General features: G+C 39.6%; 1 protein-coding gene across 1 annotated transcript in view; it reads left to right on the forward strand.

The window, feature by feature from the left end:
- The window catches only part of NME8 (NME/NM23 family member 8), a 126,579-nt gene extending 115,144 nt beyond the window's left edge, over nt 1-11,435 (forward strand). The window contains exons 9-14 of the mRNA XM_087713093.1: nt 2,094-2,272; nt 3,365-3,509; nt 5,932-6,039; nt 7,650-7,798; nt 9,794-9,938; nt 11,177-11,435. Of these exons, the coding sequence (XP_087569219.1) occupies nt 2,094-2,272; nt 3,365-3,509; nt 5,932-6,039; nt 7,650-7,798; nt 9,794-9,938; nt 11,177-11,426 (976 nt within the window). The 3' untranslated portion in view covers nt 11,427-11,435. The remainder of the gene's footprint in view (nt 1-2,093; nt 2,273-3,364; nt 3,510-5,931; nt 6,040-7,649; nt 7,799-9,793; nt 9,939-11,176) is intronic.
- Nucleotides 11,436-17,874: the final 6,439 nt, after the last annotated feature.

Below are 17,874 nucleotides of genomic sequence, written 5' to 3' on the forward strand. Positions count from 1 at the left end.
CACCATTTTCACATCTCTTTCTTGCCTTTGATATGTTTATATTAGAGGTGGGTTGCTGCCAGTTTTACTACCACTTCACAACCCCCATGTGTGCCAGATTCTTTTTCTTTCTCTGTCTCTCATCTCTTTCTCCCTCTCTCTCATCATCTCTCTCTCATCTCTTTCTTTCTCCCTCCCTCTCTCTACCTCTCCTCTCTATCTATCTCCTTCTCCCTCTCATCTCCTTCCTCTCTCTGCTCTTTTTCTTTCTTCCTATCTCTCTCTTTTCTCTCTTTCTGCCACTCTCTCTTTCTCGCTATCATCTCTTTCTCCCTCTCATCTCTTTCTCCCTATCTCTCTCATTTCTCTCTCAGACCTTTCTATTTCTTTCTCCCACTCTCTCTCTGTTTCTCATCTCTCTCTATCTCTATCTCATCTCTCTTTCTTTCTCCCTCTTCTTTCTCATCTCTCTGTCATTTCTCTCTCCATGTTATAATGACCTCCAGGAGGAGAAGGGGACACAGTCTCCCCTATTGTGAAGCATATTAAGTTTAAGTGCTGCGCACGAGGTGCTGCAAGAGCAGTGAGCAGCCATGGAGGCAGCGAGAGGAATATGGGAAAACATATGACTTTCACTCCACCTGAGACACTGGCTGGGCTAGCTGTGGCTAATGCCACTGCTCTCGCCAACCTCCATGGCTGCTCGCTACTCTTGCAGTGCCTCATGTATAGCACTTAAATTTAGTACGCTTCACAATGGGGGAGACCGTGTCCCCTCCTCCTCCTCCTGGACCTCATTATGAAGCGGAGAGAGGAGGGAGGGAGAAAGATGAGAGATGAGAAGCCATACAGTTCCTGGCCAGCGGGCCAGCTTCTCAGCCGGCGTTCTGTAAGACCTGAAAGCGCTGCACCAGAGAGAACAGCCAGGTTGAATGCTATTTCTCTCTGGTGCAGCACTTTCCAGATCATGGGACTTACCCAAAGCACTTTGCTGTGAAAGACACTCTCACTCTCCCAGCAAGAACAGAGGTGGAAAGAAGAAGTAGCCGCTGACCCAGAAGGAAGTTCTCCGGCAACTTTTTTCTCTCTGCTTCTGCTTTGGGTCCTGGTAAGTCCCATGATCCAAAAATCCAGGCAGAGAAGCATCATTCACCCTGGTTGTTTGCCTGGCTTTCTGGATGCGATTTACAATTACATTTTGGGACTTACGCCCAAAACAAGTCTCTGGGCAACATGTGGAATGGTTCCATGTGATCAGCGGCTTCTTCTTCTCTCTGTCTCTGTTCTTGCTGGGAGAGCGAGAACGTCATTCACAGCACAGCACTTTGGGGACCCATACAGAAAGCCAGGCAGAGAAAACAGCCAGGTTAAAGGCCTGTACTTTCAGCACCCATGAGGAACCCAAACTTGGAGCAGTTTGGGGGCTTGGAGTGAAAAGCATGCAATATGCAATAGCCCAGGCTTGAAAACGTATGGTGGGGCCAAGGAACAGTTTTTCTTAATAGGCTCCAAAACTGCTCCAAGTCTGGGTTCCTCGGGCTCTGGCTTGCCTTCCCCTCTGCCACCAGCCATGGGAGGAAGGTAAGGTTGCGAGCCAGCCATGCGAGCCCAGAGCAGCACTAGCGGTTTCGCAAGCTACAAAAGCCCAAGGAAGTTGGGGTGTGGGGCAAACGCTGGTAATAGGGGGATAGTGTGACTCACAGGCTTGCCTGTAGGCAGGAGGAGGAAGCTCAGTTGGGCGCAGGCACCATGTGGGAAGGCAGCTTAGGCAGGCAAGCTGCAGAGCAGAGACTGTGCACATGTGCAAGCGTGCTATGCTGCCAGGAAAGTGAGGAGTGACTGGGCAGGGCAGGTGAGCAGATAGGCGGGGCAAGTGGTGATCAGGTGGGGAGGTGATAGGCGACCAGGTGGGTGGGGGCAGGGCCAGCCAGAGGCTATATTTGCCAGTTGAACGAATCAGTTAAAATTTCCGCTACTGGTACGTGTGAACTGGTCTGAACCGGCTGAATACCACCTCTGCCAGGATCAGAGTATTTAATTTTGAAGATGTTGATGATAAAGTAAGCCCTATGTTAGTATTAAATACATTTTTACATTATTTTCCTTTTTGTTAGTTTGAAAGAGATGTTGCAAAATCAAGACCTGTTACATCACTGTGATATTCAGGATCGTGTTGAAGAAACAAGCAGGCAACTTGCCTTCTTTTTCTCTGATTTTTCCAAGCAAAGGAATGAAAAATTTGTTGAACGAACAGTGGCATTAATCAGACCTTCTCTTTTAAAAGAAAGAAGAGGTTGGTGGCAATTATTACAGGCACTTTGCACACAACTGAAATCTATGGCACTTTTCTATTTCTATTAGGGTTTCATAAAAAAGAAAATGAAAGAAAGGCAGAAAGGTGGTGTTTTATGAGATTAGCTAAGAGCTGACAGTACTTTAGACAAATGATTGCATGTATCTGAAAAGTTACCTTTTCTAGCTTCAGAAGCCTATTTTGATTCAAAGTCCTGGCATGTTTCTTTGTTAGACTTACACTATTTTTAAATGTATACATTACAGTTTTAACCCATCTTTTTGCATATAAAAAATAAAATAAAAATAACTGAGAGCATTTTTAAACAAAAAACTCTAAAGAAATGCACATTTAAAACATGGTGTAGTTTGAAACATATTCTCTTTCTTTTTTTCTTGCATAAATGTAAATGAAAATGTGTGAGTTATAACACAAATTAATTGAAAGCTTAAAGGAAAACTATTCTTAGAAAGTTCAACAGGGAAATATTATGGAACAGCCTTTTCTAACCTTGAAACCTTTCTGAATCCCTCAGCTAGTATGGATATTATTCTAATTGAAGATTAATGAGAAGCTGCCCATGTATCAGAAAGCTATCACAGAAATAAATTGGGTATTTCAAATAATCATTATACATGAATATTCTTAAGCAGCAAATATCTAACTGCACGATGAATCACAGACATTTTGCTATGTAAGATTGCTTTGTGTTGCTGCACTCATATCTTAATTTTCCATTCAGCAAAATTAAAAAATCAAAAAAATTAGATAATAATCTAAATAATCCCGTCCCAATCCATTATAACTCTCATTATTTAGTTTATGATTGTGATGGGTCTGTTTCCTCCATCAATTGTTTTTTTTTCAGTGTTAACATGTTTACTCCCTCCAGGTATTGGAACATAACTTAGCTGTTAGATCAGGAAAAAAAGTATAGAATGTAAAAGAGGATGTTTACATTGGAGCACAGAATAAGATTTGAGGCCAAAATTGATAGAATAGTGAAGCTATATCATATTAGAGAAGCACCAGTCATTTAGATATTTACACATAAATAAAAGTAATGCGAACAATATAATTTTTGCTATGCAGAATCTATTCTGAATAGAATAGTGGAAAATGGCTTTGAAATAGCCATGCAAAAGGAAATCATCTTATCAGAAGAACAAGCTCGTGAATTCTACCGAGAACATGAAAATCAAGATTATTTTCCATATCTTTTGGAACAAATGACCAGGTACCCAAGTTAAATGCATTTTCTACAATACAGAATTCCATGAGTAAATATCTTATGTTATTTTAGAATAAGACATTATAATATCACATATGTTATATGCAGAAGATATGAATCTATGATGAGCATTACAAATCTGCAAAAATTTCTCAGAGTTCAATTTCTAGCACCAATGGGCTGCTATGTGAATCTTGTTACTATCCAAGATCATCCAAGGAGGGCAGAAATTCATTTGCTGGATTGAGGCTATCACCTTGACTGCCTTTGTCTCAGTCCCTCTGGGTATATCTGTTATTGCTCAATGTTTGGTTTCATTGTGCAGTCACAACGTCTGTATGAATTTAATTTAGCAATTTTCAGTGATAGAACTTGCACCACAGACATCATTATAAAACTCTTAAGTTGAGACTGATAATCATTGTACTTATCCTGACTGAGGATGAAATTCCAAATTTCATCCCTGTTTCAGGATAAGTACAATGATTATCAGTCTCAAAAGGAAAAATATTCTTAAGGCAAAAATTATGTGAAGGTCTTGTTGTTAGCATAAGGTGACCAGATTTTCAGATTGGTAAAGAGGGACACCTTTGACTGGGGGGGGGGGAGGGTCTTGATTAAAAATTTTATACAGCGCAACAAAAATTTTCATATAATGCAAAAATAGTATTGTAATATTTTTTTTATTTCAACATAACTACAATTTACAAATATAAATTGTAACTGTTGCCAAACATCAAAATTTTGATCACGTGACCATGAGGATGCTGCAACGATCACAAGTGTGAAAAATGATAATCAGTCACTTTTTTCAATGCCATTGTAACTTTGATCACTAAGCCCATTATACCACCTTTCTTGCTACAGTTCTTAAGTGAATAACTGCAGCTGATAAGTTAGTAACATAAGTGAATCTGGTTTCCCCATTTGACTTTGTCAAAAGGTGATTATATGACCCCAGGACACTGAAACCATCATAAATATGAATCTGTTGCCAAACATCAAAATTTTGATCGCATGATCATGAGGATTCTGCAATGGTCGCTAAGTGTGAAAATGGTCGCTAAGTGTGAAAATGGTCGCTAAGTGTGAAAAATGGTCATCAGTCACTTTTTTAAATGCCATTGTAACTTTGGTCACTAAGCTCATTATACCACCTTTCTTGCCACAGTTCTTAAGTGAATAACTGCAGCTGATATTTTGTATTTTGGATAGAATCTTTTTTTAAATAGCCTAAGACAATTTAAAAAAAGAATCCACACAGAATAAAACTATTTTTAAAAATCCTATGCACAATAAATAAAATATTATTTTAAAATACATTAAAAAAATAAAAGAAAAAAAACCAGCTCACTTACCAGGAGGCACAAGTGAGCACTCCAAGTCAATCCAGAATGATGTAGATGTTAATACAAAGAACTGAGCAAATTAAAATGGTGAAATTAGTCAGGGAAATATTTTTCAAAGAAACTTTGCCACCATTTTTCCCACACGAGCCGACCTCCAACCTCCGTGCCCCTCCCCTCCGGAAAATCCAGGAAGGAACACTCGCGGCTTCTCTAGCCAAGTATTTCCTGGAGCTCTATTGTACTTTGTCATTTTTTCTTATAAAATGAGGTAAAATGGGCGCGGGGGGGGGGGGCGTTTTCTTGCTTTAATGTTTTAATATCTTCAATGAAAATAATGAGAAAGAGAGAGGGATTAGACAGAGTGTCTTTTGTCTTTCCCCGGTTAGGATTTCTTAAGCAAATCCACTGGGCTTTCAACATGAAGCCAGAAAATCGGGACTTTTTTTAAATGCCCGGGACACGGGACAAATTGTTAGAAATCGTGACTGTCCCACTGAAATCGGGATGTCTGGTCACCTTATGTTAGCAGTAATAGTAGTTGTAACTATCATTATAGGCTGCTAGAGAATTTTACTTGTCATTAAGGAAGTTTAAAATAACAGAAATGATATAGATTTGTAATTTGTTGAGAAGCAGTCTGTCTAAATATAATCAGTTCTGAAGAGAACTTACATTAATGCTGATATCTTAAACCAGGGGTCTCCAACTCTGCAGCTCACTGAACCGTCCTGAAATTTGAGATTGTTCATTGCCTCCAAAAAGATGTTTTATGTGAAAGCAATTTTAACAGTATCACTTTAACAACAACAATTCTAATAAAGGATAATTTCATCAACTGTTTGGATCAATATTTACCACTGTGAGGAAGTTTGCCTTAAACAGATGTGCATATTTTCCATTGTAATTGTAAACACTTTTAATTTAATGAAGAAATCCTGGTTTCAGCTTTTTTTCCCCCAGAATATTTGTTGGTTATATTCCAGAATGTTTGTTACTGAATTTATATTCATTCAGAAGGATGGATGAGTGGATGGATGGATGGATGGATGGATGAATAAAGCTATATTTGTCTTGACCAGTGGGCCAACTCTTGCTCTTGCTTTGGTACGAGAGAATGCAATCCAAAAATGGAGGGATTTACTAGGCCCAAAAATAATCCAAGAAGCAAAGGAACAATATCCCCAAAGGTAATCTTTTTTATTGTAATAATGGCATTCTGAGAACTGTGTTTTATTTTCTCTACTGAAGTTATGCTCTCTTGTGATGTTTATGACAATAGTGCCATCATCTGGATAGTATTTTATACTACTTCAGCATGTTATAGCAAACTGTAGTACACAATTCGGAAATATCTTTGCAAAAGACACTTCTCTATAGTCATTTCTCTATAGGAAATTATGTGTTAAAAGCACAGATATAATTTTAAACAATGTAGTTACACATCTTTAAAAAAAGAACATTGCATTAATATTGTGCAAGCAGGAACTTACACTCATGCATTTACAGAAAGACAAAATATGCATGATTGTATGTATTTTATATATTATTGACACTGAATTTAGTGACTGAAAATGATTACATTATTTTCTTACATTGTTATTTATTAAATTTGTATTTAATAAATATGACTTTTTATTATTTAATGAAAAGTTTAACTCCTGAATAAAAGCACCAATAATTCATTTATTGATAACTTTTGGATTGGTTTCCAAATTATTGAATAAAAAGTCATTCCAAGGTTGTCTCTTTATCTTTTAGAGAATCCCAGATCATAAAAATATTGCCTACAAACAAGGATCAGACCATGAAAAACATTTTGCAGAGCCCCTTAAGAAGTCATTTTCCCCCTCCCTAACAATACTATAGCAACACTCCTTATATCGAGCTTCACCATTTAAATAAGAGAAACTGGTTATGGTTAAGAAGTATTTACCATTACATCTGTATTGCCATATGCAAAAACCCTTGAAAAATTACATTGTTCAACATTTATTAGATTGCCCTTTAAAATATCAACTATTATTATTGAATGAGATTTTCTGAAGTGATTTTGAATTTTGCTTAAGGTGATATGTATGGACAAATAAGGTATAAAAATATCCCTCTACCACAAGACATTTTGTTAATAATAATTGAACTATTTCAATTTCCTGCTGTTGATAAGAACCTTTATATGAATCTCAGTTTTAGGTGAACCCTGTGATTGCTTAAAACTTGTTTCAGGAGAAAAATGATCTGTTCAGCTAATCATGCTTTATTTCCAAAGTTTGCCCTGCCATTGCTTTCTTTTTTTAAGATAACAAGAAACCTGAGGACAAAATGTTTATCTGAACTTTCTTACTGAATTCTTATAGAGACAGTTAATTTGTTTTTGTTTTTTTAATTTGTCCCTCTCAAAATAAATACTATGAGAATGTTTTGGACATTTAGCTCTTGGACAGTACTAACTGATTTTATTTGGCACTCTGAATGATCCATTGATCAAATTGTTTATTTCAGTGACTGACTCATGCTTTGATCCCTTCCATTACATATGCATTTTTTAATGTTATCTGTGTCAAGCTGCCAAAGAAGGAAGGCTTGGAGGAAAATTAGGAATTTCAAGTTTATCTCACTCTGGAATTCATCATCCATCCCAAAGGACTATATATATGTACTTGTAACTCATGTGCGTGTCTAGGTACATGCATGCATGCATGCATGCATACATGTGTGTATGTATATACACAAATATATATAACTTGTAAGCATGAAGTTTCTGTGCTATTTTTCTAATTTTCTGACTTTATTGCTCCAGTTTACGTGCTGAGTTTGCAATCCATGATTCTCCAATCAATCAGCTGCATGGCAGTGCAAACACAAATGAAGCTGCAAAGGAATTACAATTCTTCTTTCCTGTAGAAAACACTATGGCTCTCATTAAACCCTCTGCTTTTGAAGATAAAGGTAAGATTAATATTACAAGGTGTTCATATTTTTCTCTTTGTGCACTTATATAAATTGTCTATAAAATAAGTTATACCATTATAAAATTATTTCATTCCCATCTGCCTATATCAACTAATCTCCTCGCACAGTAATACATGTAAACATATTCTCCTCCCTCCACTTAGTAGCAACACTAAGAAAATGAAGAGAACAGACAACGTAAGGGGAAGAGGTAGCTATCCTGGGAACAGAAGGAAAAATAAAATGGGAGAAAAATGGATGTTTAAAAGGCAAAAGGAAGAGGCAATTGGACAGAGTAAAATATATACCGTATTTTCACGACCATAAGCCGCACCGGATTATAAGCCGCAGTATCAGTTAACATTAATTTTTCAAACTTTTTCCATATATAAAGCGCACCGGGTTATAAGCCGCACGTTTTTTTTGCAATTACTAACGAAATCGCAACCTGCCACTCCTCGCACTCCGCACTACATGATACCCCACCCACCCCACACCGTTCGTCCAGTAAGGTCGGGGAGGCGTTGGGCAGAATTGGGAGGGAGATTTTCAAAGAAGCGCACCAAATATCTCCCGCGAACTGAATCGGCTTTAATAAAGCAATTACCAGCTCAGCTTTAGTTCCCTTTGTGAAAGTTAGAATACGCAGCTTGAACCCGAGAAACTATTAATCCTTCTCCCATTAAGCGCTATTCCATCGGACCTCCCCATTAAAACCAATCAGAGGAGAAAGCCTGTGCGCTGGGGAGGGAAACTGCTCAGATGGTAGAAGGGACGGGAGGCAGGAACGGAGGAGAAAGCCTGTGCGCTGGGGCGGGAAACTGCTCAGATGGTAGAAGGGACGGGAGGCAGGAACGGAGGAGAAAGCCTGTGCGCTGGGGAGGGAAACTGCTCAGCTGGTAGAAGGGACGGGAGGCAGGAACGGAGGAGAAAGCCTGTGCGCTGGGGAGGGAAACTGCTCAGCTGGTAGAAGGGACGGGAGGCAGGAACGGAGGAGAAAGCCTGTGCGCTGGGGAGGGAAACTGCTCCATATATAAAGCGCACCGGGTTATAAGCCGCACTGCCGGTTTTTGATCAAATTTTAGGATTTTCAGTGCGGCTTATAGTCGTGAAAATATGGTATATACTGAAGCCTTGCTTACACATTGCAGATAATTCTCGATTTATAACATGACACTTACTGACCATTTCAAGTTGACACTGACTCCCCAAAAGTTACTTCCAACCCAGTTTGTAATTCCAGCAATTGTCCCTACACCTGTGTTCATGTGATTGCATTTTTGGCATTTGACAATAATCTACAATTACATCCATTTACAGTGCCCCATAATAAAAAAAAGCCATGGAGCAAAATGTGTTTGCTTAACAACTGCAGTTTTCACTGAACAACAGTGGCATTCACTATGTGACCGCAACATTCACTGAGCAATCACAGCAAAAAGTGTTATAAAATTGTGTGAAATCACGTGGTAACTTTTTGACTGGGACAACTTATGGCTGTAATTTCAGGCTTACTTACAGTTGTAAGTCATCAATTAAATATACAGAGTTAACCTTAATTAGGCAAGCAATCAGTCTCATGAAAAAGGCTAATCTCCAAGCAGCGGTATCTGCAGGAGAGTTCTTAAAAGCTCAAGAGGGTAGCCTCATATTAAAGGTTCAGGGTTTCAGTTGCACCATTCTGGTTGCTATCTTAAGGTTTTTTCTTCGCACAAACCCTCAAACCATTTTTTCAGGAGCCAAGTCTGTAGTAATTTTCATCTTCTGCCAATTATTTTGTAACTGATTTTTTTTCTTATTCATAAATGTAAAAGATCTCAATTTACAGCTGTCATTTGGAAATAACACTTTCACATAAACAGAAATTCTGTAACTAGCAGGAAAATAAAGTTTCTTGTTTTCAGTTTTTATACATTTGAACATATTTCATAGTAGTACTGTACTATACTATAAAGATTGAAATAGTGGAATGTTGATGTCCCTCTCTTCTAGATAAAATTATAAATGAAGTAAAAAATGCTGGATTTCTAATCTCAGAATTGAGAGAAGCAAACATAAGTCCCGAGATAGCAGCACAATTTTATCAAGATCATGAAGATAAGCCATATTATAATCAACTAGTGGATTATATGTCAAAGTAAGTGCCTGTTTTGTTTTGTTTTTTTTAAAAACAAGAACAAAATTTTATGAAAGCAGAATTGACTTTGAATTTTTCATACAAAAAAAATTGCCAGGCTCGCATTAAAATATCAAAGAAATAATTTATTTCTTTTGCATCATTTTAAGAGAATAACAGAGTTGGAAGGGACCAGGGATGGGTTGCTATCAGTTTTACTACCAGTTTGCAACCTGTGTGTGCCTTATGAGTGCTGTGCATACATGCACTGTTCAATGTAAATTGTTCTTCGCGCATGCGCAGAACAATTTACAGTGAACTGTTCACACACATCACTAAAATCCAAAATGGTGGCAGCGAAGGAACAGGGACATGGCAGGCCTGGGTTTCTCCAGGTTCTGTGTCCAAGGCCTGAATTTCACTACCAGTTCAGCTGAAATGGTAAACTCTTGAACAAATGGAAAGTCTGTGATGAAGCCCTGTGCAAAAACATTGAAAATACACAAGGCTCCTTTTAATCATTAGTATATAAGTTCTCTCTGCTGTGTCATTTCCAGTGACATATGAATCCTTAATCATATTTAATCATGACTGAAATAAATATTATAAATTCTTCAGTGTAATAATCAAAACCAAAGTGGCAAAAATCAAGCTCTGAATGCCAGCTGTATATTTTTAAATAATGTTTACCTACACACCTTGTCAATAATTGCTGATGTCTCCCACATCTAATTATATCCATCCAGCTGGTCTCCTGCCCCACAGAATATAGATAGTTAAATAATTCAGAGTTCCCTAAGTGAAAAAAGCAACATTCTTCCTGCATTCTTCTTTTGTAGAACAGAAACAGAGAACTACTTTTATCTACTGAGTATCTCCATTTATCTGAAAGTTCCGTAGGGAAGGAAAGTCATCAAAAATGGCACCTTTAAGTCTAGCATATGATATAATATGACATGATAGCATACGTTTTTATATGTATGGAGAACAGGCAGACTGACATACAGCAAAGCACAAATACAAGCAGAGATAGGACTGCTAAGGAAGTCATCTACTGATACATAATGTATGTTTAATAAGTCTTGGCTTCTATAACATAAACCTCTAACTGTAAAATAATCAAATAGACAGTTTATCCCAAGTAGAATTGATTTGTTTATCTCATGCAGCATGCAACATTAGTTATATCAACTTAATCTTCTCATTGCAAAATCAGATTGTTAGCATCTCATACATTGTTGGTTGTATTGTTTTTCCAGAGGCCCATCAGTGGTTATGGTTCTAACTAAAGAAAATGCTGTGGAGGAATGGCGACAATTAATGGGACCAACAGATCCAATGAAAGCAAAAGAAACACATCCTAGTTCAATACGTGCTAAATTTGCAACTGATGTTATGCGCAATGCTGTTCATGGATCCTCAAATGAGGGACATGCTAAAAAAAGCATTAACTTTATCTTTGGTGATATTGATTTAGAAAGCCTAAAATACAAATACATTTATATGTAAATTTCAGAGTTGACCTGTTATTACCAATAAATGATCTGTAGAAATTAATACATTCACATATATCTTTTTATTAAATATCATGTTACCAATTACAATTCATAAGATCCCTTCAAATTAGGAATACTTCCTCCATTAAGATTATAATTTTAACTTGTAATATCATTTTTGTACAGAATATAAATAGGTGGTAGCACATGAATACCTGTAATAATATTATTAATTGGTGCTAAATCCCAATACATTAATTAATGGATTCTAGTCACTTCGCCTATTAGAATAGAGGTTAGAATAGAGAGCGATAGATGAGAAGAAAGAATGTAAGATGGAGTTTTATAGACCATTTAGCCCTTATTGACTTTTTCATTCTGATAAAAGTAGTAGTTGTGGTAATGGACTCCTCAGTTACATTCTAAAAACAACTGGAGCATCACTTGAATACCATCGACTTCAAGAAAATCATCATCATACTAATTGCAAAAGCAACCTTATTTGGAACAGTTTAGATTCTGTGACAATATCTTTAATACTATCAAACATCTACATCTTCCTATACCAGATTCTTGGGAAGGGCTTAATACAAGGATAAAAATTCCAGATCCAGTCTGAACACCTAGCTGATTGTGCAAAGAATTATAAATTACAATTAAAAGATGGGGAGTAAGGGAGCAAGATGCATACAGGGGAAGCGGGGTGTTGTCTTAATTGGTAATTACTCCAGAATGATGAACCTCTGTTGGGGCCCTAGTCCAACTGCCACAATGAAAGGTCAGAAGAATGGAAGCAGAAATCACCTTGGGGAAGGTATGATGTTCCAAAAGGCAGGAGCTCCAAAATTCCTTAATCAATGGGTTCTGCAGAATGCTCATTCTCCTGGCACTAATGGGGTGGATCAATGCCATTAGCTTGAAGTCATGTCATGAAGGACTTTAAAAGTGATGACAAATACCTTGAATTATACCAAGAAGTAAACCAGCAACTAGTGCAGCTCGTGGAACAACTGTCAGCACTGAAACTGACCTGACCAGAGCCATCTTGAAGCTTCAGTGTTGCCACACTGGAGCTGAGAGATAGGGAGAGGAGATTAGAGATAGCTAGGGTTGTGTAGCCAAAATAAAATACTTTCTCCTGGGGACCAAGGATATCCTCACACCTGGACCATGGAAGAAGGAGTGAGGTCACCAGACAACCAGACAACACAGTGGTGGGATTCAGCCAGTTCACACCTATTCAGGAGAACCGTGTAATGGCTCTTCTCCTAACTTAAGAAAATAAAGACTCTTGAAACGGATTATTTCAAAAGGAACTTTTAATCTAGCAGGATGGAAACCATTAGAGGCAAAGCAGCATCAGAAACCCTTTAGGCAATGCAAGTGGGATTAAATTGATAATGACCCCTCCCCTTTGTCCGAATGCAGATTCTGACCAATACACAAGTGTGAAGATGTTTTCTTAACTCGTCTGAGAGTCGAATAAAACACACTTTCCCATGGCTATCTCTAGTTAGATATTAAAGTAAGATATCTCACATGGCCATCATAAACATCCCTCCAGAGGTGCTGGGATCTTCAGTTTTCTGGTGACAGGAAACCAGTTGTAAAAGTTGTAAAACTCAGTTGTTACTGGCACAGCTAGTGATTTAACTCCAAGGCCCCCCTCCTCCCAATTGAATGATAGTATCACTTTTAGGGATCTGACATGCTGCTGTTCTTTAGAAAAAGGAGAGATCCACCTGTGAAAAGATAGGAAAAGAAATTGCATCATAGTATTTTAACAAGGTTTGTCAGGGTATTGGGAGTGAATTTTTATCAATAGGGCAGGGGCCCTAATGTGGTGTTTCACTACCCATTCATTTTGGGATGAAGGTAAATGCTTCCAAGGAACTAAGTATTGGGTTTTCCTTCTGTGGGTCCTAGAGTCCAGGATTTCCTTGATTTCAAAATGTTGTTCGCCTTCTATCATGATAGGAACAGGAGGTGTAGGTGCAGGTGGTCTGAGTTGTGAGATTACTTCTCATTTGAGTAAACTAATGTGAAACACTCGATGGACTTGCCTGAATGTCTTTGGAAGGAGTAATTCTACTGTTACTGGGTTGATAACTGGTAATCGGGAAAGGTTTGATGAAATTTTACCCTAATTTCTTTGATGGCTGCAATGACTTCAGGAATTTTGTAGACAAGTATACTCTATCTCCAATATGGAAAGGTTTGGGTTCTACTCTTTTTTTGTCAGCTTGAGTTTTAAAAGCCTCTCTAGCTTCCTGTAACGCTAGTCTAACCATTGGCCATGTGTTTCTTAGATCGTCTATCCATTCTTTTAATGAGTGGATAGTGGGTTCTGCTGTGGGTAGTTCAGGCATGGGGTTGAAATCATGGCCTGTTGTTACTCTAAAAGGGGTGAAACCAGTGCTTGAGTGCACAGCGTTATCGAAGGCCACTTCTGCAAAAGGTAAAAGATCAATCCAGTTATCCTACTGAAAATTAATAAAACATCTTAGGTATTGTTCTAGAACTATGTTCCAATTTTCAGTTTGACCATTGGTGCATAGATGGTGAGTGGAGCTCAGTCCTTGGGTGGTGCCAAGTAAGTTTAAGAATGCCTCCCAAAATTTTGAGGTGAATTGGACCCCTCTGTCGGAGATGATTCTCTGTGGGGCTTCATTAAGGTAATAAATGTGTATCAGGAATAACTTGGCTAGACTTTTGGCAGTTGGGATCATATGGCACAGTATAAAATGTGACTGTTTTGAAAACAAGACTGTTACGACCCAAATTACAGTATTCCCTGCGTTTTCTGGTAGTTCGAATATAAAATCCATAGCAATCTTCCAAGGTGCTAAAGGCTCAGCTACCTTCTGTAACAGTCCTGGCATTTTGCCTTGGTGTCTTTTAGCTGCTGCACAAATTAGACAGCTTGTTACATAGTTCTCTATGTTCTTTTTTAGTGATGGCCACCAACATTGCCTTTTAATTAGATGTAAAGTTTTTACAAAACCAAAGTGTCCTGCTAGTTTGGAGTCGTGGCACCTTTCCATGAAGTACAGTCTTTGGCTAGCTGAAACATACAACTTCCCTCCCACCCAAGCTAGCTTATCTTTCATCAGGCAGCTGTCTTTGTGGCTCAAAAACCATTCATTGGTGGTTAAAGCTTGTTTAAAAGTTTTGGTGGTGTCATTGTCCTCCAAAGTGTCTCATTTTCTCTGGGATCTGGTGGTTACTTTAGCAGCTAGTTAATTGTCTTGTATCATGAGTTTGATTACCTTTGGCTTCATACTATTGTATTGCGGTTTCCTGGATAGTGCATCTGCCAAAAATTTTTTTCCCCCTGGGAGATATCTGAGTGTAAATTCAAACCGTTTAAAGTACTGAGCCCATCGTACTTGTTTTGGAGAGAGTTTCCTTGGGGTCTTTAGGGCTTCTATTTTTATGATCCGTCCAGACTTCAAAAGACTTCTTACTCCCTCTAGGAAATGTCTTCAGGTTAAAAGAGCCCATCGAACTGCATAAGCCTCTTTCTCCCAAATAGCCCACCTTTGCTCAGATTCATTCAACTTTTTGGTTGTGTAAGCGCATGGTTGTAATTAGTCTTTCTCATTTTTCTGAATCAGGACTGCTTCTATCGCCACATCGCTAGCATCTGCTTGTATGACAAATGGTTTCTCTGTGTCTGGGTGCTTTAGGATCGTTTCTGCTGAAAACAGTCGTTTAAGTTTTTCAAATGCCACTTGGCATTCCATTGTCCAGATCAAAGGCTGCTTTGGTTTTGGGTTACCCTCCCCCCCTTCATTTTTAAGAGCTTGGTGATGGGGAGAGCAATTTGGGCAAAAACTGGCAGTAAAAGTTGGTGAATCCCAGGAAGCTTTGCAACTGTTTGCGTGTTCTGGGTGGGTCCCAGTCAAGTACCGATTGTGCACTTTCAAAGGATCCATGTCTATGCCCTTGTGTGAAATGCGGTATCCTAAGTAATCAATTTTTTCTTGGTGGAATTCGCATTTGGAGAGTTTAGCATAAAGTTTTGCAGAGCGAAGTTTGTTCAGAACCACCCAGACTAGCTTTACAAGTTCTGCCTTGGTCTCGGAATATAACAAAATGTAATTGATATAGACTATGCAGCGCTTATATAAATGCTTCTGCAACACTTCATTTATTAATTGCATAAATACTGCAGGGGCCCCTTGTAGCCCAAATGGTAGCACTTTGAATTGATAGCATCCAAGAGGGATGTTAAATGGTGTTTTCCATTCATCTCCCTCTTTAATTCTGATATGGTAGTAAGCCTCCCTTAAATCCAGCTTTGAAAAAATTCTCCCTTTAGCGAGGTGTGCTAGCATATCATAAGTGGGAGGGGATATATATTTTCAGTATTGAATAGAGTTCAAATTTCCAAAATCAACACATAAACGTTTAGAGCCATCTTTTTTCTCTCTAAACAACACTGGGGCTGCAACTTTTGGTCGGGCTGGTTCAATGAAACCCCTTGCTAGGTTTTTCTCAATGAATGCCCTCAGTTCTTCCAGCTCCCTTGGAGACATGCTATACATCTTGGGTTTAGGGAGTTTGGCTCCGGGTAGAATTTCTATCACACAGTCAGTGGAGTGGTGGTGGGGAAGCTCATCATCGCTAAAAATCTCAGCCAAGTTCTTATATTCTTTGGATATGCCCTGGGTTGGCATAGTGTAAGCAGCATTGCTGTTTCTAGGTGCTCTGCCCCCTCAGTTTCTTTGTCTGGATTCTCAGCAAAAGTAATGTGCATCTGCACTCTTATGGTGCCTTGCTTCCAATTAATTTTGGGGTTCCATTTTTTCAGCCATGCAAGACCCAGAACTAGTGGCTATTCCATGCCAGGTGCCGTTATAAATGTAAGCATTTCCTTGTGACTTCTGATGCCTATCTGTAGAGGTTCAGTGGCAAATGAAGCTGTCTCCTCCCTGCTATTGACCCATCTAGTTGGCAAAAAGCTATGGGGCTTTTCAACTTCTTTACATTAATCCTCAACTTCCTTACCAGGGTTGGGCTGATCAAACAGTGGGTGCACCCCAAGTTCACAAAAGTTGAGATTTTCATCCCCCTCTCCCAGTTGGGGATAAATAGTCTCAGGAACAAGGTAAGCAGTTTAATTGGTTTGCTTACCAGTGGTTCAGCCTTTGGATCACTTCCAGATGAGTATGGTTCCTCCTGCTGCGAAACCAGGGTTTTCTCCTCAAAGGGTGTGTGTGGAGATTCTATGGTCTCCCTACTCCTCAGGGCCGTCTCCTTTCCATGCTGGCCAGGTTTCGTAGGCTTTCCCCCCCAATGGCTGGTTTGGTTTCTTAGCCAGTGCCTGAGAATGGCATTCTGCAGCTCGGTGCCCTTCTTTTCCACACTTGAAACAGGCTAAGGATTTTGGAGAAGGTGTCATTTACGGTTTAAAAGGTTCTTGTTTCCATTGGGGTGGGGATTTCTTCCACATTCGTCCTGTTCGGTACTGATTTCTGGCCATGTCAATTTCTGCCTCTTCAGCAATGAGATACCACTCATGTAGGTGGTTTGGGGCACTTTGGGCCACACAGGCATTATAGAGGTCATCACTCAGCCCATCCTTGACCAGCTTACCAGGATATCGTCTGGCCAGTTCACATGACATGCCAGGTCTCGGAATTCTTCAGTATACTCTGCCACTGGCCGGCGTCCCTGCTTCACAACTTTAATGCGGTCGCGTACTTTGCCAGCTGTGAGGGGGTCCTCGAACTGTTGTCGCAGGGCCATCATGAAACAGTCAAAGTCCCACAGTTCTGGTGCATCGGCATCATGTAAAGTCACCATCCATCTGGCGGCGGCTCCTTCCAGGGCTAGGGTAACCACTCGTACTCAGGCTCCTTGGGTTCGAAAATTACACCCATATTCTTGCGTGTAGGTGAGCACGTGTGCCACAAAGAATCCCAATTTTGGGGGGTTTCCATCAAATTTTATCCCCAGGGAAGGAGTTTTCCTTCCTAACTGCAGGTTTTGGGGTTGGTTAGGAGTGGACCCCAACCTGTGCGCCAACTGGGGGGAGAGTTTTCTGGGTTCCTAGCTGTTGCTGCTATGCTGTCAGCTTGATCAGCAGGGACCAGAGGGGAGTTAGTTCTCTGGCGTCATCCCCAATTGCCGCCCTTCCAATGCTTCTCGGTTGCCGGTCTGGCTCCCCCCGGATGTTGAGATTTTCCAAAATTTCCATCACCAACTGGATTACATGCCTCTTCAGAGGATCCTCTCTCAACGAGGCTTCATTTAGCTCCTCCTGGTCAGAGGGGGCTTCTAACTCCAATTTCCATCCTGGTTTTCGGCTACCTCGAGTAAGAGTGACTCCCCTGGTTCTCCCTTCCCAGCCGTCTTTCGTCCCGATTCCGATTGACCAACGGGGCTTTTTGGAGTCCTCCAGGCTCACCTCATTCTCTCCGCCAGGGTACAAGGAGCAGGTTTCTGGTTGGGGG

Source organism: Thamnophis sirtalis, unplaced genomic scaffold, assembly GCF_051295495.1.
Source record: "Thamnophis sirtalis isolate CommonGarterSnake01/CBP01778 unplaced genomic scaffold, rThaSir2_p1.2 scaffold_4, whole genome shotgun sequence".
Taxonomy (NCBI): domain Eukaryota; kingdom Metazoa; phylum Chordata; class Lepidosauria; order Squamata; family Natricidae; genus Thamnophis; species Thamnophis sirtalis.